Source organism: Podarcis vaucheri (genome assembly GCF_965113315.1).
Source record: "Podarcis vaucheri genome assembly, chromosome: 13".
In the NCBI taxonomy this organism is placed as follows: Eukaryota; Metazoa; Chordata; class Lepidosauria; order Squamata; family Lacertidae; genus Podarcis; species Podarcis vaucheri.
In genome coordinates this window covers 55,976,143-56,001,158 of record NC_138751.1, presented here as the reverse complement: position 1 = coordinate 56,001,158, position 25,016 = coordinate 55,976,143, and the positions used below count along the sequence as shown (strand labels likewise).

The 25,016-nt window shown below is 43.7% G+C and overlaps 1 protein-coding gene and 1 long non-coding RNA gene across 9 annotated transcripts in view; one reads left to right on the top strand and one right to left on the bottom strand.

Moving 5' to 3' along the window:
• LOC309516435 overlaps positions 1–3,833 on the top strand; it is a 47,061-nt gene extending 43,228 nt beyond the window's left edge. Inside the window, exon 2 of the long non-coding RNA XR_014212918.1 lies at positions 3,248–3,833. This is a non-coding gene — a long non-coding RNA (uncharacterized lncRNA). The remainder of the gene's footprint in view (positions 1–3,247) is intronic.
• Positions 2,733–25,016, bottom strand: part of PTPN3 (protein tyrosine phosphatase non-receptor type 3) — a 101,115-nt gene continuing 78,831 nt past the window's right edge. For all 8 annotated transcript variants that reach the window (XM_082194760.1, XM_082194759.1, XM_082194758.1 and 5 more), the window contains 12 exons: positions 24,592–24,766; positions 23,984–24,061; positions 22,188–22,244; positions 21,563–21,719; positions 20,621–20,784; positions 19,537–19,627; positions 16,162–16,223; positions 10,118–10,264; positions 9,518–9,646; positions 7,413–7,558; positions 5,197–5,332; positions 2,733–4,560 (listed from right to left, as the gene is read on the bottom strand). In XM_082194760.1, coding sequence (XP_082050886.1) covers positions 4,483–4,560; positions 5,197–5,332; positions 7,413–7,558; positions 9,518–9,646; positions 10,118–10,264; positions 16,162–16,223; positions 19,537–19,627; positions 20,621–20,784; positions 21,563–21,719; positions 22,188–22,244; positions 23,984–24,061; positions 24,592–24,766 — 1,420 coding nt within the window. In that variant the 3' untranslated portion in view covers positions 2,733–4,482. The remainder of the gene's footprint in view (positions 4,561–5,196; positions 5,333–7,412; positions 7,559–9,517; positions 9,647–10,117; positions 10,265–16,161; positions 16,224–19,536; positions 19,628–20,620; positions 20,785–21,562; positions 21,720–22,187; positions 22,245–23,983; positions 24,062–24,591; positions 24,767–25,016) is intronic.

The following is a 25,016-nucleotide window of genomic DNA, read 5'->3' as shown; positions in this document are numbered from 1 at the left end:
TTAGATGCTGCCAATTTCACCAATTAGTAAGCAGTTTTAAACATACAAATCTTGGATAAACTATTGCAACATATGGTGACCTTGCAAGTCCACAGTTGTTAGTTGGCTCCCAGTTTATTTCCAGGCTCTATGCAAGTTGCTGGTTCTTCAATTTAAAGCCCTAAATGGATTGGGACCTGTGTATCTAAATAACTGTCTTCTTTCCACAGGCAAAGGATTGGATATTCATTAAAGGTAAAGGATATTCATTAAAGGTAAAGGTAAAGGTAAAGGGACCCCTGACCATTAGGTCAAGTTGTAACCGACTCTGGGGTTGCGACGCTCATCTTGCTTTATTGGCCAAGGGAGCTGGCGTTTGTCCGCAGACAGCTTCTGGGTCATGTGGGTCATAACTAAGCTGCTTCTGGCGAACCAGAGCAGCACACAGAAATGCCGTTTACCTTCCTGCCGGAGCGGTACCTATTTATCTACTTGCACTTTGACGTGCTTTCGAACTGCTAGGTTGGCAGGAGCAGGGACCGAGCAACGGGAGCTCACCCCATTGCAGGGATTCGAACCGCCGACCTTCTGATCGGCAAGTCCTAGGCTCTGTGGTTTAACCAACGCCACCCTTGGGCCTACTCATTAGGAGTGTCCAAATTATGGCATTTGCTGACCTGGGAGATTTGTCTAGCTACCTCTTTGAGCATGCTCAGAGGGCAGATGGTCATTTTGCTCTGGATTCCAATTGTTGTGATTTGCTGTTTAATTTTCATGCTGTTGTCTCTCAATTGCTTTTCAATACGGCTTTACTGCTCTTAGGACCTAATCCAAGTGCAAGACACACAACAGAAATACAGTGGTGCCTCGCAAGACGAAATTAATTCGTTCCGCAAGTTCTTTCTTCTTGCGAGTTTTTCGTCTTGCGAAGCACGGTTTCCCATAGGAATGCATTGAAAATCAATTAATGCGTTCCTAGGGAAACCGCTTGCCAGGCTGGCGGTGCGGAGAAGGGCTTTTCTCCGCACCGCAAGCCTTCAGGACAGGTACGGGAACAGAGGGGAAGGCGCGCAGCGCTTTCCCTCTGTTCCCGGGGCTTGCGTGGGAGGAGGGTTTTTCCTCCCCACCGCCAACATTCAGAACAGCATTCTGAATGTTGGCGGTGGGAAGGAAAACCCTCCTCCCACCCCAAGTCTTCAGGACAGCCATCCGATGCCGGGCTGCGGGAGGAGGCGTTCCCCCCCGGCATTGGAGCTTCGTTCCGATGTCCGTTGGAGGGAGGAGACGTTCCCCCCCCCCGCCGGACATCGGAGCTTCGTTCCGATGTCCGTTGGAGGGAGGAGACGTTTCCCCCCCCCGCCGGACATCGGAGCTTCCTTCCGATGTCCGTTGGAGGGAGGAGACGTTCCCCCCCCCGCCGGACATCGGAGCTTCGTTCCGATGTCCGTTGGAGGGAGGAGACGTTTCCCCCCCCCCGCCGGACATCGGAGCTTCGTTCCGATGTCCGTTGGAGGGAGGAGACGTTCCCCCCCCGCCGGACATCGGAGCTTCGTTCCGATGTCCGGCGGCGGGAGGAGACGTTTTCCCCCCCCCCCGCCGGACATCGGAGCTTCGTTCCGATGTCCGTTGGAGGGAGGAGACGTTCCCCCCCCGCCGGACATCGGAGCTTCGTTCCGATGTCCGGCGGCGGGAGGAGACGTTTCCCCCCCTCCACCGGACATCGGAGCTTCGTTCCGATGTCCGTTGGAGGGAGGAGACGTTTTCCCCCCCGTCGGACATCGGAGCTTCCTTCCGATGTCCGTTGGAGGGAGGAGACGTTCCCCCCCCCGCCGGACATCGGAGCTTCGTTCCGATGTCCGTTGGAGGGAGGAGACGTTCCCCCCCCCGCCGGACATCGGAGCTTCGTTCCGATGTCCGGCGGCGGGAGGAGACGTTCCCCCCCCCGCCGGACATCGGAGCTTCGTTCCGATGTCCCGCGGCGGAAGGAGACGTTCCCCCCCGCCGGACATCGGAGCTTCGTTCCGATGTCCGGCGGCGGGAGGAGGTCCGAGGACAGTGGGGAAGACGCGCTGCGCTTCCCCGCTGTCCCGGAGATTTCCCTATGGGCTTCGTCTTGCGAAGCAAGCCCATAGGGAAATTCGTTTTGCGAAGCGCCTCCAAAACGGAAAACCCTTTCGTCTAGCGGGTTTTCCGTCTTGCGAGGCGTTCGTCTTGCGGGGTACCACTGTATTTTTATGAATGAGCAAGCAGGGGGTTTGCAGCACCCTAAGGTATAATTCGCCAATAAAAAAATGTACCTTGAAAACAAGGAATACTCCAGATGGAGAAGTCAAAGCTTTCTGGCTTCTAGAATATTTGTATGATTTTCTATGCTATTAACTGATCATTCATATTCAATTTGAAATGACCATGTGAGATAATCAGAATGAATTTAAACTTGTTAGTCAACTCATTTTGGGTATGAATCTGCATGTATGATGAAGATGATCACCTCAGAAGCTGAGAACCCAATGAGGGTCACCGTATCACATTCACTGTGAAACCTTTTGATTCCAGACTGAAAAAAGGAGAGAAGAAAAAGAACCTCTTGGGAAAACTACAACAATACATTTGTAATTCAATTCTGGACTGCTACATTTGTAATTAAAGAGAAAAAATAGGTTTTAATATAAACATATACACAATGTTTCTCAAATTTCTAGATGATTTTTCTCATAACCAGCCTTTATATACATAATTTTAGTCCATGATGATATATTCCATATGTTCTTTTAATTTAATTTATACACTTATTGACAAAGACAAATTCTTAAATACCATACAGTGATGGTTTATTCCAATTCTCTCCCTTGAAATGAAACTGAGACCAGTGTACCTTAAAGCAAATTACCAAAATACAACTCATTCATACTTTACATACATTGTGATACATCCAGGTTTTTTCAACATTTCACTCACATTACATAACAAAATTAATTCATATAATACCTTTGTAGAGCAATTGCTGCTCCTAAGCCACTCACGCCATTGCTGATTCTCATGCTGTCATCATACAAATGTTCATATCCACACACAGAAACCTCAAATGCTATATGTGTAATAAATTAATTAAGGCTGCAGCCCTAAACACACTCACTAGGGAGTAAGTGCCTTTGAAGACAGTGGAACTTCTGAGCTAGCATGCACAGGGTTGCATTATAAGCTTCTTACACTTTTCAAGCCATGGCTCTTCTTTGTGGACAAGTCTATAGATTTTTCAGCATTCTAGATAAAAAGATTTTGTTTGTTTGTTTTTTGTAGTATTCTTGCTGCTGCATGGCAGCCTGTTTTTCCTTGTATATCCACACATAGGCCAAATTTCATAGATACTTCAAAATGCAAGCAGAAGTGATCCCGCAACTGAGGAGGGGTACTTATAGATCCATCCACAAGATCTGACCAAGCCATACGATATATGCATCCATGTGTTACTTGAGAGCTGAACACAATGGGATGGCTTAGCAATAGCAATGATGTTGCTAAAGCAATGGAAGACGTGGCCCATGATTAGGGTAGAACAAAGTTTTATCTGATGGACAATGAACTAAGTGTTTTAGCATCTGAACATCTATGCCCTTTACATTTTAGCAGCAACAGTATATTTGTGTCAGCAGTAGATAGTCTTCCAGCACCTGATTAAAATGTTTACACGAACAGTAAAAGATACTTTGCTATCTGTATCTGAAGAACAACAGATTTTGAAACAGAGGAGCAGATCAAACAAACTGAATTTAAAAAGCACCACCCATTTCAGAACAAACATGTAGAAGAAATAACAAGATAAAGAGCAATACAGACACAAGGAGCACATAAAAACAGCCAGTGGAAGACAAATTGTATCCTCTTTCACATACAGTTGCCTCACTGCCTTTTCTGCATAGCACATGATCTCTGCCTGCTTTAAATATGCTTATCAGTGATGCAGATAGATTTACAGAGGTTACAGTGCCATTGCTCCAGCCCTTGGTATTTCATTTCATAAATATGCCTGAGCAAAGTAATATTACCAACGTTAACTGGTATTGGGATGATTCAGTCCAATTTTGTGGGAGTTGTGGAATACTCAACTCTTAGGCGATGAAGGCACTTGGCTCTTCAAATAATTGGGTTGCTTTTCCATTGATATTGCTGGTTGGCCTTTTTCAGTTCACAATGGAGAGCACTGGAATCTTCTAATGAAAAATGTTTTAAGGCAATAAAAGGTGCATACAGCGAGTACATCAAGATTTTCTTTTCTTGTTTTCTGTGTGCGTACATTCCACATCACATGCCTTTACAAACTTACCTGATTCATATGTAGATTACATGGTTCAGTAATTTCCTACAGAATTTTAAAGTGCCATGGTACAAACTTGCTTTCTCTTTCCCAAAGCCTTGGCGAGCTCTGCCATAATCTATCACCACAAACTACTTGGGCTTGACATGTGTCTTTAGAAAGATGAACTCCATTTCTTCACATTTATGCTAACTGGAATCCAGCGGGTGTACTAGTCCTTCTTTATAAACATGAAGAATAGCTTCACAGACAAATTTGTACTGACTCTGCATAACACACACACAATAAAAAAAGGAAAAGGTTAAAAATGACCTAAGTTAGATTTCATTTATATAATATCAGTACAATGGTCAGCTACAATGCCATCATTTTCATACACTGAAGTTAACACCAGCATTGCCTTTAAGACCAAGATGGATAGCATGTGCAGGGGACAGGGAGAGATCAGAATTAGGCTCTTCAGGTGATTTAAATCCATCTCTGAAGAGCTGAGATAGGCAGCAGAGACAGGAAACAGAGATAAACCAGCAGAATAGAGAAGGAGGCACAAGTCAAAATGTGTTTATCTAGGCCAAATGAAATCTATAGTGCACAGGAAACCACTGTTTCAATTCAGGCCTCAGTGAATACAACAGGATTTCTTGAATAGTTCTAATTCATGCTGGAATCTCCCTCTAAAAGTATTTTGTTGAAGCATGGCAACTTTAAAGGTAATTAAGTGTTCTTCAGTAGAGGCAGAATCACTATGTGCAAGGGATGCTTAAGCAATGAAATTCCTGCATCAGCTTGAGGGCAGGACTAGATGACCACTGAGGACCCTTCAAACATTACAATTATATGATTTCAATATATTGAAACTGGGTCAGACACATTGAAAATAGGCTCCTGTACTTTTTACTTACTGATGTTTGCACCATCATAGCACGATGGTCTCGCATCTTTCGTACAATATCCAGTGGATAAACAGGTTGGCTTTTTTCAATTAAGCACAGAGCTGTTTCCATAGCAACCAATACTCCAGTCCGGCCTATTCCAGCACTGCAAGAGGTAAGCAACAAGACTGCATTTTTTTAAAGCAACAACAACCAAAGCATACGTTTTGTCCTGAATTCATATTAAAATTATGGCTTTTTAAAAAATACTGAAAATCTCTTGAAAATATTAGGAATGCTGAATACAACAGAACACTTAAAAATCACTTCAGCAACATGTTCTTTGCAAATTTGTAAGAAAAACATTTCACAGAAAAATGGAGAAAACAAGTAAGTTTTAGTAATCAATGGTTAAATATGTAATTTAATCTAATTTAAGCTAGGAGTTTTGCTCCCCCCTCCCCGAAGTAACAGGACATCACAAAGAAAAATTCAATGGTCATAGCTGCCCTATTGGGAGAGGGGGGCAAAAGGAGTTATCTCCTCACAGTTAAGAGACTGAGAGCAGGCCAGAAGATGATACGCTCCTCCCTTACCCAAGGCAAACTTCCTCCACCCACCATAACAGTGGCTAAAGGATACACTGGCATCAAAATCAATGATAGCTAAAAATAATCAGGTACACTGCTTAACCAGAAATTCCAGCCAGCTTCAAATCCTGGTTTCAAATAATTATAAACAGCAAACTTAGACAACCATGATTAAAATCATATTGGCACATATATTTAAGCATGGTTTAGAAAAGCAAGAATGTGCTCTATGCAACCATAGAAGAGATTGTGCATCTTGCAAATGAGATGTCTATGAGTGCACAATAAGGAATTGTGTGCTGCCACACAGAAGAGCAACCCTGCTGGATCAGAGCAAGGGTCAATACAGTCCAGCATACTGTTTCTCACAGAGGCCCACCAGATACCTCTGAGAAGCCCACACGAGGGACATCAAGGCAACAACGCACTTGGCATTCAGTGGCCTCTGAAACTGGAGGTTCCATAGAACCATGGAGGTGATCGAGTCCAGCCTCCTGCAGTGGAGGATGACAGATGGCAGTCCAACCTCTGCTAAAACACCTCAAAGAGGTGGCAAAGCAAAGGCCACCTCTCAGGCAAGCAGACTGTTCTACTGTTAGATAGCTCTTAGTAAGTTTCTCCTAACATTCAGCCAAAGATGCTTCCCAGCACTTTCCATTCATAGGTTCTAGGCCTGTCTTGTGGAACAGTTTGTGCCATCTTCTGCATAACAACCCCTCAGATATCATGTCCCTCCTCCATCTTCTCTTATCCAGGCTAAACATATCCAGCTCTTTCAACTATTAATTATAGGACTTAGTTTTCAGACTTCTTGCCATCTCCGTCACCTTCCTCCAGACACACTATTGTTTGTTGATGCCCATCTTAAAATGTGGTGCCCCAAATTGGTCACAGTACTCCAGATGTGGTCTAAACAGCACAGAATAGAGTGAACTGTCACTTTTCCTTCTGGGTTGCCACCACTTTTAACTTCATAATATAGCTACATTACTGGTACGTATCTTCTTTGAATTTTTCTACTCTACTCTTAAAGCTAGTTAAGCTAGTGGCCATCACCACATCTTATGGCACAGAATTCTATGAATCAACTAATTGCCAGGTGAAGAAGTACCTCCTTTTGTCTGTCCTGAATATTCTGCCAATCTGTTTCATTGCATGACCCCAAGTTGTAATATGAGAGAGGAATAAATTAATAAGTCTTCGAATGATTACTAGACATGGTGATTACATGGAATCTTCAGGTTTAGAGATAATATGCGATTGAGTGCCAGCTACTGAGTTATGTCTTCATGCCTTGTTTGTGGGCCACCACTAGGAAACAGATGCTGAACTATAAGGACCCTTTATCTGATCCAGTGGGATTCCTATAAGTTCTATTTTTAAAAAAGAAAACAATAACAATAAACCCCACCCCACATAAAATCACGCAACCAAGTTGCATTTACAACCAGTCACATTTAAGCTATGTTTTCTGTCTTTTGGGAAAGTCCACTGAAAGGACTTCAAATACATTTGAGCAGTCCCTAAGCAGCCTGAAGCAGCAAGAGCAGTTTTGATTCAATATCAGCTATAACACATTCAATATTCATAAAGCAGACTCAAGAACTATCACAAACTATTATGCCAAATGGTTATATGCATAATTATTTACTGCACCTGCAGTGAACAAGAACTGGCGCATTTCCCACTCTCTTTGATCTCATGTAGGTCACAAATTCCAAAAAGTCTGTGGAATCGTCAGGGACACCATGATCAGGCCAAGCCACATACTGGAGATGAGTGACTGTGTGTTCTTCTTCTGTCTGAAATAAATTAACATTTTCACTATAAAGGACTACAGACATTACTGTAAAAACAGCCTTAACTGAAAATTATGTAATGGGAAAATATCAAACAAACCATTTGCATTTAGATAGCTCAACAATAAATATTGATTTGTGGTCAAAACCAGTACATCATTTATTTATTTATTAGCTGAATCTCTTTCCCCACCCCCCTATCTCCGGAATGGTATTTTCTGTTGTCTCTCTCAGTAGACCCTGACAATGTACAGTAAACCTACTAGAAATTAGTTACATTCTCATCTGAATGTTTTCTGTACTCCATAGACCAATCAAATATGTGAAACTGTGCTGTAGCTATTTCTCATAAAAGCTCAATTATACATTCAACATAGCAAACTGTTTGTATTTCCATTTTTATGAAGGCAAAATACTGTCACATACAGAGAATCCTAACTCACAGCCACCTGTAACACACGGGGTTCCCTGGGGACTCCCTCTCAAGGCACTTTGTCGCTTTGTGGCTGGGATGCCACCTGGTGGGAAGAAAGCTGCTTCAGCTAAATAACAGCTTAGGTGTTGGAAAGAGCTTGGAGGTCAGCAGTTTGAAGCAGACTGCAGCAGAAGGGAAACATTAAACCCACCTCTCTATGCACCTAACCTCTCTGCAGCCATTTTTAAAAAACAAGTGAGTTCAACACAGTAACACATATAATGTAATCTATAGTTTGGTCCAAAGCGGGTGCTTCCATTTTGCAAAAAACTCTGCCAGCTCTGTCACAGTATACCAGACACAAAATGTAGGCAGGGTCTGTTTAATGAACAAGAGATGCAAAAACAAGCAATCAGCTCCAAACCAAATTTGCCATATACCAGTTATGCTGCCATAGCCAAGTCTGCATGTGGCTATATTTTGCCAAAGTCTGCATGAATACTCAAAGCTCATTAGAAGTCCGTGGCCCTAGCCAAACTGAAACAAACAACAGCTGGATAGGTAAAGCTGCATCAAACAATATGGACAGGGACAAGAAAGGGTCCCAGTGGTTTCCATGCAGCTTCCTATGCTTGGTTCTTCTGCATTTACTGTTCATTCATCATAGGATGCTGTATTTGACGTGTAATAAGAGGAGCCCGGCTGGATCAGGCCAAGAACCCATCTACTCCAACATGCTGTTCTCACAACTGTCATCCACATACAGTATTCCAAATATGGTTGCACCATAGATTTGCATAGTAATATTATTATATTGGCAGTTTTTCGTTATTTTCCAAATTACCCCTAAAACAGAATTGATGTTTTTCACAGCCTCTTCACACTTGGGTCATTTGAGCTATCCACCACAACTGCAAGGCTTCATTCCTTCTCAGTCATCACTAGGATCTGTTTGTGATAGTTGTGAAACTAGGATTTTTGGTCCAATGCTTATCACTTTGCAATTGTTTACATTACACTGCATTACCATTCAGGTGTGTAGGATTCTCTCTCCTCATTCTGTGCAGCAAAATAAGGAATTGAGTGCTGTACCACTGTACTGCACATAGATTTAGTATTCATTTAGCAATCACTTATTCATATAGAAATGGGAGTTCTAAGTTTTGGCATGTACATGCAAACTTGTATATGTATTCTCACGCATGTAAGCATGCACATGCATTGGTGACGAAGAAAGCATCCAAGCTCTATATTGAATCTCATACCACATACAGCTAAGAGCTGTTTGAATGGGCCCTTACTAATGAATAAAGACAAAATAAGTAATAGCACAAGCACTTATACCTGAGTTGCTTCATAATAATAATAATTAAAAAAAACACAACCAGAAGGTTAGCTTTGTAGATACATATTCCAGTAAGGCTGACCAATGGACCAAGCGCAGCAGCATTTAGATCAGACGAAAAGCACAACATGTACATAACCATGTGTGAAGTTTTAATATGTATTTTTTCTTGTAGCAAACTGAAAAAGTAAAAATCACTTACTTCAATATTTGTAATAACCATTTCTCTAAACACGTAAGCAATGGTACAATCTTCAGATCGACACTTGACACGAAAGTTGCCATAATCAAGAACATCTGGAGGATCAGGCCAATAAGGATGACATTTGGTCTAACGCAAAAGAAAAACTCATCCTGTCACATTTATATCTTCTATGGAAACACATCTTAGAGGGTTACTCAAGCAATGCTAATAATCAATATAGAACATACCATGTACTAATTGACATGACAAAAGACCCAGGGGTCCAGGCCAAAGAGTTAGCAGAAGCAATCCCCAAAATGTCTCCAGCCGCCGCCACAGCAGCTGGAGTTAGCTTATGTTCTAGCAGGCCAGAGTATATAAAGCTTTCATCTTTAGCCTTTCAGTTGCTGGAAACAAAATAGCTCCTTGGTTCCTGAACCTTGATATGCTAAAAAATTTCACAAGCCACAACTTATTGTCCACCTGCTAAGTTACACTGAAGAAAAAGGAAAGAGGGCCTAGTTCCAATGTGCCAAGCAGACCACCAAACCACGTCTCAATTCACATACAAACCTCCACCCCCAGGAATGGCTTGATAATCAGGAAAACTGTACCTACCCGCCCTCGTTCTGTAAGGGTTGTTAGCATGATAATCAGTGATAATCTGTGATCCCAAACTGCTTGCCAGAAATGAACACAGGTGTGTGGAAGAGGCCCTTGAGTGGCTATGTATTTGTTCACAATGCCTGCAGGAGGAATTTCCAGCTACGAGAAGAAAGAAAGCTGTAAATAAGGTTGATTCTTACTAGTAAGAATCTGAAGTAATAGCAAAGGCAAGTGGATAATAAATAACAACAACAACTATTAATATTTCTAGTCATCCTCAAATACAACATCAACCCACACGATTAGGTCACTAAATCAAAATTGAACAAGAAATTGTACAAGAAATTGATAATCCTGATAATTTTGATACTTTTAGTTCTGTAGACCCATTGAAATTAATGGACCTAAGTTAGTCCTGTCCATTAATTTTAATAGGTCCACTAGTATGGAAACAACTCGTTGTAATTATTTCAAGACCTATCTGTGTTACTTACTGTCAGGGAACTGACATCAGAGGAAAGGGAGGTGGTAGGGCTCCCAGAGGCTGGGAGGGAGTCAGCAGCGAAAGCAGGGACCAGCAGGGGGAGAGAGTGTACTCTGGAGGAGGATCTCATGAATGCTGAGAGAGACGCAGCAGCCAAGGCAGGAACTAGCAGGGAAGAGGGAGGGGTGAGAGACACGTCCAGTGAGAACAGCGGGGAGGTGTCAGAAGCAACCATAGGGAGACCCATGCTTCGCCGGAAGCTGCCACGTCGTGAGTCCAGGAGACGCGTTTCCGTTAAGGAGCTTCTTTGCTGGAAGCGCTTCCGCAGACAGCCACTGTCAGACTCTACGAGTGACTAGAGCAGACATGTTTGAGGAGCTCTGTCACACACAGAGGTTTGTGGAGCCGCACAAACTCTGAGGGAGCACGATTTTACGCACAAGCAGCTAATCATCCCATCATAGCAGTCTGACAGTCTCTGTACGCTGCCTGTGCAGGAGAAAGCATCATGAGCGACCCAGCCGGAACCGGAGGAGCAGGGGTTGGAGCTGGTCCAAGCTTGGAAGAAAGGTACCGAGCGTTGGAAGTCCAACTTGCGCTGCAGACGGTGAGGCTTGAGGAGAGAAGGGCTCAGGATGCAGACAAGAAGGGGAGAACCACTCAGTTCCCCAGAAAGGTACCAGGATTGGTGCAGAAGTTTGGGGGGGACCCCAAGGATTACCATGCCTTTAGGACAGAGATGCAATATGCCCTTAATGTGCAGTTTGATGAGTTCCCTGATGAGGAATCGCGAGTTGCTTTCGTAATTGGGCATCTTGAGAAGGGGGCGCGGGACTGGGTTCGACCCCTGATGGCAACGCACAATGACATCCTAAAGGACACTATGAAGTTCTTTCGTGCAATGGATATCATGTTTTCCAGCGATATTGAGGAAGGGGTGGTGCGCAGACAGCTAATGGCTTGCAAGCAGGGAAGCCGATCTGTCCGTGAGTACTGGACTGAATTTACCATGCTGGTTCACAGATTGGGGTGGGATTTATCGGCGGCCCCCATTCAGATGCTATTTGAAGAAGGTCTTTCTTCGGCTGTGAAAGACGAACTGTCCCGGAGCCCCAGGGCGGTGTCTATGGATCAGCTGACCAAATCTGCGCTGACCATAGGAGCGCGCCAGGAGGCAAGAGCCTTGGAGAGGCGGGAAGGGAGAGGGGAACGTTGGAAGGAGTTCCGCATTCCAGACATTCCTGAGCCAGCTTTCCCACCGGCAGAGCCGATGGAAACCGGAACAGCGCGCGCAGTTTCAAAGCCCAGTGAGGGGGCTAAGAAGGAGGGAAAGGGCGCCGGGAAATGCTATCTCTGCCAACAGCCAGGCCACTTTGCCAGAGTCTGCCCCCAGAGGAAGGAATGGCAAGGGATGGTGGGAGCTGTTGAGGGAGGAGAGCAGGGAGAAACGGAGCAGGTAAAAGCCAACGCCTGGTTGCCACAGTCGGGGCACTGCAGCCAGGCCAAAGAGCAGTGAAAGTGCCCGTGCCAGAAGCTCCTCAACCTGCTCTAGTGATTGAAGTGTCGCTAGAGCTGCAAAATGGACACCCCCTAAAAATAAAGGCGCTGTTGGACTCAGGCAGCTCCTGCAATTTTATGAGCAAGGAGTTTGCTGCTGAACACCAGATACAGACGATCCCTTTAAGCAACCCCCTGCAGGTGACCACGATCGATGGCAGGGAGCTGTTGGGAGGAGGAGTCAGCTTGCAGACCGTCCCAATGATAATGAGGGTGGCAAGGCACACAGAACTGATAGGGTTTAATGTGGCCACCTTGGGAGGCGCTCCCATTATTTTGGGAATGAGCTGGCTAGCCCTACATGATCCGCTGGTGGGCTGGCATCAAAGAGTGGTTTCCTTCGGTTCAGCACATTGCTTAGAACACTGCAAGGGGGAAAAGGGTTCAGCAGGGGCCCAAGCCACCCTAGCAGGGACTGAAGTAATGGAGAAGGTGAAGGTACCACCACAGTATGCAGATCTCAGCGACGTGTTCAGCGAGAAGGAAGCTGACCAACTACCCCCGCATAGGCCCTTTGATTGCCAGATCAATTTACTCCCTGGAGCACAGCTTCCTGTAGGCAAGTTGTATGCCATGTCAGACAGGGAAATGCAGGAGTTGCGAGAGTTCATTGACAAGAACCTGAAGAGAGGCTTCATCAGAGAGTCCAAAGCAGCGGGGGGTAGCCCAGTGTTTTTTGTGGATAAAAAGCACACGGACAAGCCGAGACTTGTATGTGATTTCAGGCGGTTAAATGCAGTGACAGAACCGGTGGCTTTCCCTATGCCCAGGATTGATGATATTTTGACCAGGGTGCGGAAGGGAAAGATTTTTACAAAGCTGGACCTAAGGGGGGCGTACAACCTAATACGTATAAGGAAAGGGGATGAATGGAAAACCACCATGTTCACCCCTTTGGGGGCATTTGAATATCTCGTGATGCCTTTTGGATTACAAGCAGGCTCCGCGTGCTTTCAATCGTTTATGAACCACGTACTGGGGCCTTTGCTCTACAAGAATTGCGTGGCCTTCCTAGATGATGTGTTGGTGTATTCGGAGAATGAGGAGCAACATGTGAGAGACGTCAGAGAAGTGTTGAGCAGGCTGCAAGCCAACAGGCTGTGGGTGAAACTGGAGAAGTGTCAGTTTCATACCAAGGAGGTGGAATTCCTGGGGTACCGCTTGTCAGACAAGGGATTGGCCATGGATCCCGGCAAGGTTCAAGCAGTGCTGGAATGGAAAACACCCAAAACCAAGAAGGATGTGCAGAGGTTCCTAGGGTTTGGAAACTTTTATCGTAAGTTCATCCGAAACTTCGCCCACCTGACGGCGCCCATTACGGACTGTCTCAGCAGTAAAAAGAAGTTTGTTTGGACGGCGGAGGCGGAGCGAGCGTTTGAGGAACTGAAAAGGGCCTTCGCCTCTGAAGAACAACTTCTGCATGTGGATTTACAAAAAAAGCTGAGGGTCGAAACAGACGCATCTGACAGAGCCATAGGGGCGGTGCTTCTTCTTCTGCAGCCGGGGAAGGAGGAGTCAGAGTGGCGACCGTGTGCATTCTTTTCGCGCAAGCTGAACAAATCCGAGAGGAACTACACGGTGTACGACCGGGAACTTCTTGCTATTCATGAGGCTTTCCGGAGATGGAGGCACCTGCTAATTGGCGCACAACATAAGGTGCAAGTGTGCACGGACCATAAGAATCTAGAGTATTGGAGAACTGCGCGAGTGCTCAACCAACGGCAGTTGAGATGGGCCCAGGAGTTCTCCAAATTTAACTTTGAGATTTGTTACGTGCCAGGCCCAGAGAACGTTAGGGCGGACGCTCTCTCACGCAAACCTGAATATTTGGAGGGGGAGGGAGCACCCGAAGAGACCCATGTCATTCCAGAGGACCGCTGGGTGTGTGGGGCGGCATTGGTGGGGCAAAGGGAACTGGTAGAGGGAACGGTGCATGATGAATACGCCCAGGACAAACTCCGGGGTCTCAGGAGGGAGGGAGACAAACCCGGGGGTTTTGAGGAGAGAAACGGGGCGTTGTACTACAAGGGAGCGTTATATATACCTGAAGGGGAATTGAGGGAAAAGGTACTCAAGCAACTGCACGATAGCCCCACAGCAGGGCATTTTGGGCAACACAAAACCATGTGGCTGGTTACCAGGGAATTCTGGTGGCCCAAGGTCAGGGAAGATGTGCGGGAGTATGTGAGAGGGTGTGACCAATGCCAACGAGCCAAGGGGGAGAGGCGGGCACCGGCAGGTTTATTAGAACCACTACCCACACCTGAAAGACCATGGGAAACAGTGGCAATAGATTTCATGACTGATCTGCCAAGGTCTAGAGGGAAAACAGCCATCATGGTTGTGGTAGACCTGTTAACCAAGATGGCCCACTTTATAGCCTGCTCACATGCGGTCACAGCAGAAGAAACCGCTAAATTGTTTGTAGAAAATGTGTTTAGGTTGCATGGCGCCCCCTTGAGGGTGGTTTCAGACCGAGGGAAACAATTTACTTCCAGGTTCTGGAGGAAGCTCATGAGCTTACTGCATGTAGAGGTTAATTTCTCAACTGCCCGTCATCCAGAAACCAACGGGCAGGCGGAAAGAGCTAATGGTGTCCTCCAGCAATATTTGAGGTGTTATGTGAATGACAGAGAGAATGATTGGGTGGAGAAGCTGGCGTTGGCAGAATTTGCCTACAACAATGCAGAGAACGTGTCCACGGGGATGAGCCCCTTTTTGGCTAATCACGGGTGCCATCCCCGAGCCTTCCCAGGGGGGGAAGGGGAGAACTGGAGCGTTCCAGCTGCAGAACAGTTCTTTGAAGAAATGGAAGCGATCCATCGCCAGCTCCAACTTAACTTAAACAGGGCTAAGGAGGAATATAAGAGGCAGGCAGACAAAAACAGAAGGGAAGGTGAAAGCATTAGGGTGGGGGACCAGGTGTGGCTGTCTACCCAAGGGTTACCATTCAAAGGGGGTTGTAAGAAGTTAAGACCCAAAAGGCTGGGCCCATTTGAAGTCACGCAGCAGGTCAACCCAGTGGCTTTCAGACTCCGGTTACCGAACCACATGAAGCTGCACCCAGTTTTCCACAGGTCGTTGCTGTCACCGTATAAAGGGGACAGAGAAGGGAGGGTCAATAGGGGACCAGCAATGGAGGAAAAGGAACACAGCTACCATGTAGCGGAGATTCTCGATTCCAGGTGGAAGGGAGATCAAGTAGAGTATTTGGTAATGTGGGAAGGGGAGCCGGAGTCAGAAAACACCTGGGTCATGGCAGAGGATGTAGATGACGAGGTTTTAATAGAAACTTTTCATCAGAGATTCCCTCGTAAACCTCAGCCAGTGGCGAGGTTCCGGAGGGAATACTTTGCCACCACCGACGAAGAAGAAGAGTTGGAGGGGTTCTCTGATTCCGAGGAGGAGGAGGATTCAGCGAGCCGGAACGAAGACCGATGGAGGGAAATGTTCGAGACGTCTGAAGATGAAGAGGATTCTTTTCGGGGTTTTATCTCCTCACCGCCCAGAGGAGAGAGTATGGGCGGGGGGGAAGGGGGCCCTGGAGGGGAGGTGGATGTCAGGGAACTGACATCAGAGGAAAGGGAGGTGGTAGGGCTCCCAGAGGCTGGGAGAGAGTCAGCAGCGAAAGCAGGGACCAGCAGGGGGAGAGAGTGTACTCTGGAGGAGGATCTCATGAATGCTGAGAGAGACGCAGCAGCCAAGGCAGGAACTAGCAGGGAAGAGGGAGGGGTGAGAGACACGTCCAGCGAGAACAGCGGGGAGGTGTCAGAAGCAACCATAGGGAGACCCATGCTTCGCCGGAAGCTGCCACGTCGTGAGTCCAGGAGACGCGTTTCCGTTAAGGAGCTTCTTTGCTGGAAGCGCTTCCGCAGACAGCCACTGTCAGACTCTACGAGTGACTAGAGCAGACATGTTTGAGGAGCTCTGTCACACACAGAGGTTTGTGGAGCCGCACAAACTCTGAGGGAGCACGATTTTACGCACAAGCAGCTAATCATCCCATCATACTTACGTTAACATAATTTGCATTTATGTAATCATCATTTCCTTGTAATATTACTCGAGTGATATCATCTAGCAAGAGGGAAAAAAAGTAATTAGGATATATAAATTAGTATCACTTTTCACAGAGATGGGGAATCAATTAGCTGCACAATATGGTCTGCAAACAGAGTATTTTGAAAACTTAAGTAAATGAACTATGACCAAATAGGACACGAAAGAATAAAGTGGTGCCACGCAAGACGAAAAGAATCCGTTCTGTGATTCTCTTCGTCTAGCAGTTTTTTCGTCTTGCGAAGCAAGCCCATTGACGGATTAGCGCTATTAGCGGCTTATCTGCTGATCGGATCAGCTGACAAGCGGCTTAGCGGCTTAGAAAAAGGGGGGAGGGAAAAAAACCAGCAGGAACTCGCAAGACATTGTCGTCTTGCGAAGCAAGCCCATAGGAAATTCGTTTTGCGAAGCACCTCCAAAACGGAAAACTCTTTCGTCTACCGAGTTTTCCGTCTTGCGAGGCATTCGTCTTGCAGGGCACCACTGTAGAATGTGCCAGATTCAAGTGAATCCTGAATCTTGAGCAGAAGTGGTTGCTTCAGAAAGATCTTGGGCTTTCAAACCAAAGTGGGGTCACTCCAAAGGTTCCCAGATAAAAACAGGAATATTTGAAGTGAGAAAACAGTGCAGGCAGTGGGTCTGCCAAAAGCGAAAAATTATCCTCAAGTGAATGCCATATAAGCAAATGTCAAAATGGGGGGGGGGGCTCCTTTTTTTGCTGAGTGTTTTATAGATTCTAATCAGAGGGAATGATTTTATCAGGAATCTCAAATCACAGTGTTCCGAAGCAGTGATGCTAAAGTAATAGATCACCTTCTGCTCTGTTCTGTGCTAGTTCTGCTGCTGCTGCTGCTTACTTGAAACAGTCCTGTCAAGTCAGTTTACACTTCATTTCTGTGACTTTTAGTGCTAACTCAGCAGAGCCAAGTCTGAAGGTGAGTCCCCCACCCCTTCATCTTAACGCCTTAGCTCCTGCATTTAGACTTCTGACAGGTTTCTTAGGAGCACTTCTATGATTTTCACAATGTTCATAACATGGATGGCAACAGAATATGGGAGATTAACTCCACCAAAACTACAAACGTTTGGCAGTGTTCATCCCCTCAAACATACAAATTTCATTCAATTCAGTCAAAAATTTAAAAAACTTATATGCTGTTAAAAATAATAATCAAAGTTTAAAGTGCCCAGCACAACCCCTCCTGAACCTATCCTACTGGAATTTAGCAAAATAAAGGAGGGTCTGCCCGAGGGCCTATTATGCCTCCAAATTCCATCTAATTCTGTCAAAAATGGGGAGAAAGAAGTGAATGGGAAGACATGAAGTTTCGTTCCCCCAAAATTAGGCAGCCTCTAAATTTGTCTGAGCCAAATCAGGTTGTTTTCTGAAGCAATACTACAAAACACAGCACTGTCTAGGGGAGGCTTTCTCAACATCTAGTTCCTAGATGTTGTTGAGACAACCACTCCCTGATCCTTGACTGCTGTCCCTCCTGGCAAATGATGAGAGTTGTAGCCTAACAACATCTGGTCCAGGTCAAAGGGGAACAGGGAGGAAACAACACTTTCCTCCTTTTGAAACCCTTCTGATTTCCACCCCCTGCTGTGCTATATGGTTCTAAAAAGCCCTGGTTCAAGATAGGCTTACCACACAAACATTATTATGGTCCAAAGACCCGCAAAAACAATTTCAAGAGCAATTTCAAAAGCAAAGTACAGCAAACATATGGAAAAGACATTACTAGACAGTCACTGTGTTTTATCCAAGACATGTTGATTTCTAATTCTATCCAAGACATGTTGATTTCTAATTCTAAGTACCTGTGAGAGAAATTTTGCCATGACTAAAATTCCTTATCATCAAAGAGATACTTGAGATAAAAGATATCAGAGTTCCCTGGTAAATTTACCAATAAGGGCTTAATTAATTGGTTCTTGGCTTGCTTATACAGCCCACATATAGTAAGATACGTTTCATGCAACCAACAGCCTGAGAACATAAACAGAGTATTCTGGTAAGTTATAGCGGTTAGCTTAGGACTTCAGATTACTCAAACTACAGTACTCTCTTGTTAAACTTTGAGTGGAGCACAGGAGCAGTTTGAAGCAGATGGGATATGGTCAACAAGCACTCAGGTGACATCAATCTCTCTTTCTCCACATACCTTTAGCACAGATTCAGGGACTATTATGGTACTGTGCATGACCTGATGATTAACTGTTTGCTGGAGCTTTGTAGTGTTATGCACTGTGCCTCAGTGGCTTTCCCTTACTCCTGATTCTCCTGCCTTCCCCTATGCTCTCAAAAAACTCATTGCGTGCAAATGAAAAGAGGCCAACTAAAAGATCAGGCCAACATGCTGCCGGCTGTTCTTTTACGAGCAGAGGGATTGGTCATCCATTTGCACTAGTGGTCTCCTCTTGCACCTTGTTGTTTCTTTGTTGGTAGGGAGTGGTTGGCAGGTGGGGACAATGAATCCTGCTAGGATGCTACTGGGCAGGGCTAGCCTGTCAACTAAATTAATTAAGGGATGGATTGGTCACATGGGTTGTCAAAAGGAGTGGTGGGTCAAAGAGGGATGATTATCTTAGGTGTGCCTATTAGAATACTAGGGGTGGGCTCACCCCTTTCAAGACCAGGTTTGTACTCTGGGTTTGAACCACGGTCCTCTAGCATGCAAGACTTAAGTTGTTTTATGAGACCAGGGTTTCACCTTCAGCCCCTGTGCTCCTAACATTGATTGCTATGAGGGAAAGGCCAATGCCCCACAATATGTCAAGACACCTGTCTGCTGCTGTGGTTGAGCAGTTTGGGAACTGCTCTGTATAGGCTGCAAATTGGTTTGAGTTTTCTAGATGTCCAGAGATCAGTGGGGGTTTCCAGCCTTCTGTCTGGTGGGGCTCAGCCTCCAATTTCTGCTTTCAAATCCCATATCCTATGGGCAACTGGAGGGTACTGGTGTTAGTGTATGCATGTGACTGCTTTTGTTGCAGTTTCTGTATGGTAAAAGGGCATTTCTCTCTGTGAATGGGTCTTGAACCACTGTTCCACGACCCTTGTGTATGCTCTGTGCAAGCTCCCTGTGTAGGGAGATATTTGATCTACTAGTGGAGCTGTCATGGATCTTTAGATATGGCATGAGGTAAGTTCAGGATTAGTTGCCCCATTTATGTACAACAAATGTACTTTTACTTACCCTGAATATGTAGAAATCACCTTATTTCGGGGCAGTCCTGACTCACTTTTAGGCTGATAGGCATGGAATTACTGTTAAATATTACAAGTTAAATATTAAAGGAAATAAAAGGCAAAATATAATTTAATACTCACATGGCAGAACATCTTTGTACCGATTTTTGTCCATGTTTTGAGGTAGCTTTGCACAAGTAATAGCTAATCCTGGCTTTTTTCTATAAAGTTGCTGAAAGAAAATAAAAGCTCTTCACTGAATAATTAAAGAAGGATCAAGTTGAATCTAGGCAGTGCAGGACCTCCATACACACTGCCCAGACTTGCTTGAATTATAACAAATATAAAATAATTCCCCACAAATGAACAACTGGCAGTTCCCAATCCCTGTGGGTGGCAGCTTGACTGGCACTGGAATCTGCGGTGGTCTTGTATTTGCTCCATATCTCTGGCCAGATCACATGACAAGTGAGTTGGGGGCTTATTTTATTTTGAGGCCTTGTTGCAAAGTGCTAACAAGTCAATGACAATGCAGGATTAGGCATTTACAGAAGAGAGTTACAGGGCAGGAAGGCATTCTTAATTCTTGGCTTGCCTATCAAGTCAGAGGAAAGCTGACTAAATACCCCTCAAATTTTGATGCTAGTTCTTAACAGGATTACAGATTAACAAAAATTGTAAGAAGATAAACTTACTGTTTTGACAGCTGCGTGTCATTTAAATACACTGTTAAATAAAATCTAATTAGGGCATTATGATATCAACATTGCACTTCTAAAACTGCCAATTAAAAGACTGCATTTAGGTTTTAATTTTGTGGTGAAACACAAGGGTTGTGTAGGCCTATCCAAGCAGCAATTATTAACAAAACATTACATTTTCCTGCTTTTATATTTTTAGAAACTTGCACTTCAGTATAGTTAAAACATGGTCATTGTGAGAATAGAATGCTGGACTAAGTGGGCCTTTGGCCTGATCCAGCCGGGCTCTTTTATGTTTTTAAAGTCATGACTTACAATGCTGCTTTGGCCAGCACCTGAATGAACCCTTAGCTTCTGGAACACCAAGTGCTCCATTTCTGGGCCAATGCTGTCAACAAGTCAACGATCACAGAGAAGAGAAAGTTAGAAGGAGGAGAGTAGCCAAGGGAATAGTGGCTTTATTTGCATCTGTTTAGGAAGGGACACATTCAAACCAAGGGTCTGACACTGTGATGGTTGCTTACTTCAAACTGAATTAGGACAGTTCCACTTTCCAGTCCTTTCTTTAGTTGCTCCATTGATTCTTCTAAAGTCTCACCATACTCAGAACAGTTGGGAATAATTGTTTCCAGAAAACCAGATCCATCAGCTTCATCTTCCAACTTGTTCTCAACAAATGGTCTAAGAACTAAAAAGACACAGGCAAATCCAGATCTTTAACATTCTTCAAACAGTAATGTCTAGGTATTTTTAAAAAAAAATGTATATGAAAAAGGACAGATTTGTAAAAGCTGCTTTGCTAATTGTTGCTCTTTAACAGTTCCAAAGCAAATATCCTAAGGCAGGTGAATATTAGCAGGGAGGGGAATGCAATTCAATCTCTTTCTGTGTCTCAGCAACTATTTTTTTCTTTGGCAAATTGCCGAAATATTGCTCTCATGAGGGGGAAAATAATTTTAACTCCAGTGGCTTATCTCAAAACCTTGATTTGAAACCATGCTGAGATGAGTTTGCAAAGATTGGGTCTACAGGCAAGGCCAATTTGGATATCACAACAAACCATGATTACAGAAAAATCTTGATATAATGGCATGATGGGGGGTATCTTGGAATCTCAAGTCTCTGGTGCCTGGATCCAGACCAGTAGAGTTCTGAAATTCAAAGATGGAAGGGAGGGATCAAAACACTTCCTTCCCTTCCATGCCAGAAGGAGTGTCAAGCTCAAACTACTAATTGCCCTAGGAGTGGAGAGCTGAAGGGAGGCTATACCCCCCCCCCCAGAAGACCAGCTTTAGTTAACTGTGAGATTCCAATGTTTCAAGTGACTCCTTGTAGAAATTTAAAGAAAGACTCAAAATAAAATAGCTTCTAGCGTACAGACAATAATCCTGATCAGTTATGCTCCAAGCAGCAGGATCCCACCACAATCCCACTCTTCAATAGCAATACATCACATAAATACTTACCTTTCCGCCTGATCAGAAGTACAAGCTCACGTGTATGTGACTCTCTGCTGGCTTTTATAAACATCACTACTTGGTCATGTGTGTGCTCAGATATGTCCCGGCCATTGATTAATACTATCTGATCACCTTCAAGCAATTTTGGAATGCATTTATCAGACTGCCATAAGACAAAAGAAAATGAAGTCACCATTTTCAAACCTTTCAGTCTAAGAAACAAATTGGATATTAACTTCAGTGTGAAGGATTTGACTGAATCTCTATTTAGCAATGCTATTCTTTATCTTGATGAAGTATTATCTGCATTAGGAAACCATGGAAAATTTATTTGTTTAATATATTTGGAAAAATTTTCCATCAGCAATGCCTGACACTATTCAGTTCAGATTGAGAATGATACTGTTCAAATAATCCAGGGGCCCACATCCTGATTTTATGCATTTCTATTGAGCTAATGTCCAAGTTTTCTTCCCACTCTCTTATTCTACTAAAAATGAGCAGCAGCAGCAGTTATAGTCAAAGTAGTAGTAGATTTCTATACTCTGCCTTTTTCCCTGATAGGGACTCAAGGAGGCTTATAGATAAAATACAATACAAAAATGAAGGAAGTTCAAAAGTTTATACTTACAGGGGAACCTGGAATGATTCTGGACACAACTAGAGGTATCTTCTGATCAATGCCCCCCTAAAACATGGTGCCAAAGTATTTTTATTTATTATATTTTTATTTATTATATTTATATCCAGCTACTCCTCTCAGAGCACCCCAGGATGGCAAGCAACAGTGACAAAACAATACAATCTTTAAAACATTTAAAATACATCTGAATAGTTAAAGTATTAATATACTTAGGCTGAAATCCTATGCTCTGGGGAAAACTTCTATTAAACGCAATGGGGTTTTCTATTGATTGGACATGTAATAAGCCGGCATTGTAACTGTGCAATACATGATTTATCTAGAACAGTTTTCAAACTGTGATGGGGCATTCCAGAAGTTTATGTGTCAGATAAGCTTAACTTAAAACAAAGCTTGTCCAATATAGCAATATATTACGATATCTGAAACACAGAACTTTATAGGGTGGGCATGAAGGTCTGGCATGTGGATGGCCAAAGGAGCAGCCATGGAGATCTGCGGGGGGGGGGGGGTTGGAGATGGGGCTTGGGAGAGAAGGAGCAGGCAGTCTTGGATGTTGTGCAGGTGGGTGGTGGAGGAGATGGGGCATACGGAAGAAGCAGCAGGCATTCTTGGATGTTGCATCAGCCTACAGAGAAAGGGAACTCCGCAGCTATCACAAGATGCTGAGATCAAAACTGTTCTGTCTTCAGCTGAGACAAACCACTGTGAAGCAGCCAGAGCAGGGAGAGGGAACACCGCTGTTATCGCAAGGCTGGACACAGTTATTGCAAGGTGCTGGGGCTGAATCTGTTCTGTCCTCAGCTGAGACTTATTGCAAGGTGCCGAGGCTGAAACTGTTCTGCCTTTGGCTGAGACAAACCACGCACAGGGACAGGACTGCTCAAATTGCTCACAATTATACTGCCCTCTGGTGTTTTGAATGATATATTGTCAGGTCACATTTAATGAACCAGTTATCGTGATGCATTGAACGATATAGCGATAAATTGCACATAGCTGTAAGATTTAATCTTTAAAACAGCATTCTGGGTGGGTTGGGGGTTTCAGCATGGTTACCTGTTAAAAACACATAATGAAAATCCTCTAATAGGTTTACTAGAAAATGCTTAGTAATGAACTAGGTCTCATGACCAAATGTTTACATTTGATCTAATTTCTTTACAATCTGTGCAAAGATAGTTTTACTCCAGGAAATTTACTAGAATAACTTGGGCAGATGACAAATGATACGAACATAACATTATTCCAAATCACTGTGTAGGGGCAAATGTACTGTTAAAACAATGCAAAATCTTTGACTAAAAGAGAATCAATATCTTAATCAGGGTCAATAATGACTTACACTCAAAGCAAAACTTGAGGCAAATTTCAGAGTTTCTGTTCTAAACAAAACATGCATAGAATTTTACCCAAAAGGTGAGAATAGCAAGATTTGTCGGGATTTGCTCAACCCCAATATCCACTTGTAATTTGAAGACCCTTGCATTCCCTTTTATATCTAGTGCACAAAGCTTTTTCATAATTAGCATCCACATGACAACACTAATAACTAGCTGAGGGCAATAAAATTTGGTTTATTCAGGGAGAAGATAGGAAGGAAGAACTATCAATACTCCATTAAACCAATCAGTGCTATGACAGCACAGCAGCATAATACTTTATCACATACTAGGGAAAGCATATTTAAAAAGATACAAGCAACATTTCCCAATGGTTCCCCTGCAATGCTCACTCCCAAGTTATATTTAATTATCAATATTGCTTTACTAGTGCCTTTTTACCTTCAGGTTAAATCCAAATTTTCCATCTTCATCTGGCAAAATGCATATCAAAAGCAAGTCTCCATCAATAACTTCATTCTGGAAGACAAGGAAAAGAGGCTTTTTATTTGTGAAACATGTTAAGTACTACCTCAGTTGGATGACTTGGATAATCTTCAATTTACCTATCATGAGAAATTTTTCCAAACTGGGCATCCCCTCCACATAGATTTGTCCATTTCAAAGGAGCTATCTAGCCAAAGGCTAAAACTCTATGATAAGGCTAATTTCGCCCCTCTCTCTTAAAAAAATAATAATCCACAAGCAAACAAGGCAATTGACAAGTCAACACAAATGTACAAACGGAGTATAAATAAAACCATCAGTGTAATGGAACATACAATTCACATCCAGAAACCCTCCAACTTCTCAATACATATTTACAAAATTATTTTTAAAAGCTTAGTGTACAGATACACACCTCTTCTACAAAATGACCAGGATGGGGGACTGGAATTGATGTATGAAATAAATGGCTGCTTCTCAACTGAAAAGGTATCCTGTTCTGTCTCACCTACACTGCTGTTTAAGCTTATCAGGAAGTGCCAGTTTCATCTTGTTTATCATACCTTATCAAAGTAGTACTGATTGGAGTCATCCATTAAAAGTCCTTTTGAAACATTTTCATTTGTTTCTAAAGACTGTTTATCTTTTCCATTCAAAGGATAAGACCCTGAAAAGTTGCCAACTCCATTGAGAGTCTGGGACAAAACATTCTGTGTTGAATTATTTTCCAATATGTTCCTTCATTAAAAAAACAAAACAAGTTAAACATTAGTAGCCAGACCTCACTATTTAGTGTAAGCCAACAATTTTTATGCAAAATGATTTCTTCTTCTGAATATAAGGATGTCTTTTGGCAAGTCAGTTGTGGGATTTTTTTCAGGATTTCAAATTTTTCATTTACTTTAGCTCACTATATTCCAGTCCCACACTTTAAGATACAAGAAGAACATAATAAATATTCACATTTTCACTAGCTATATCAGCTCAA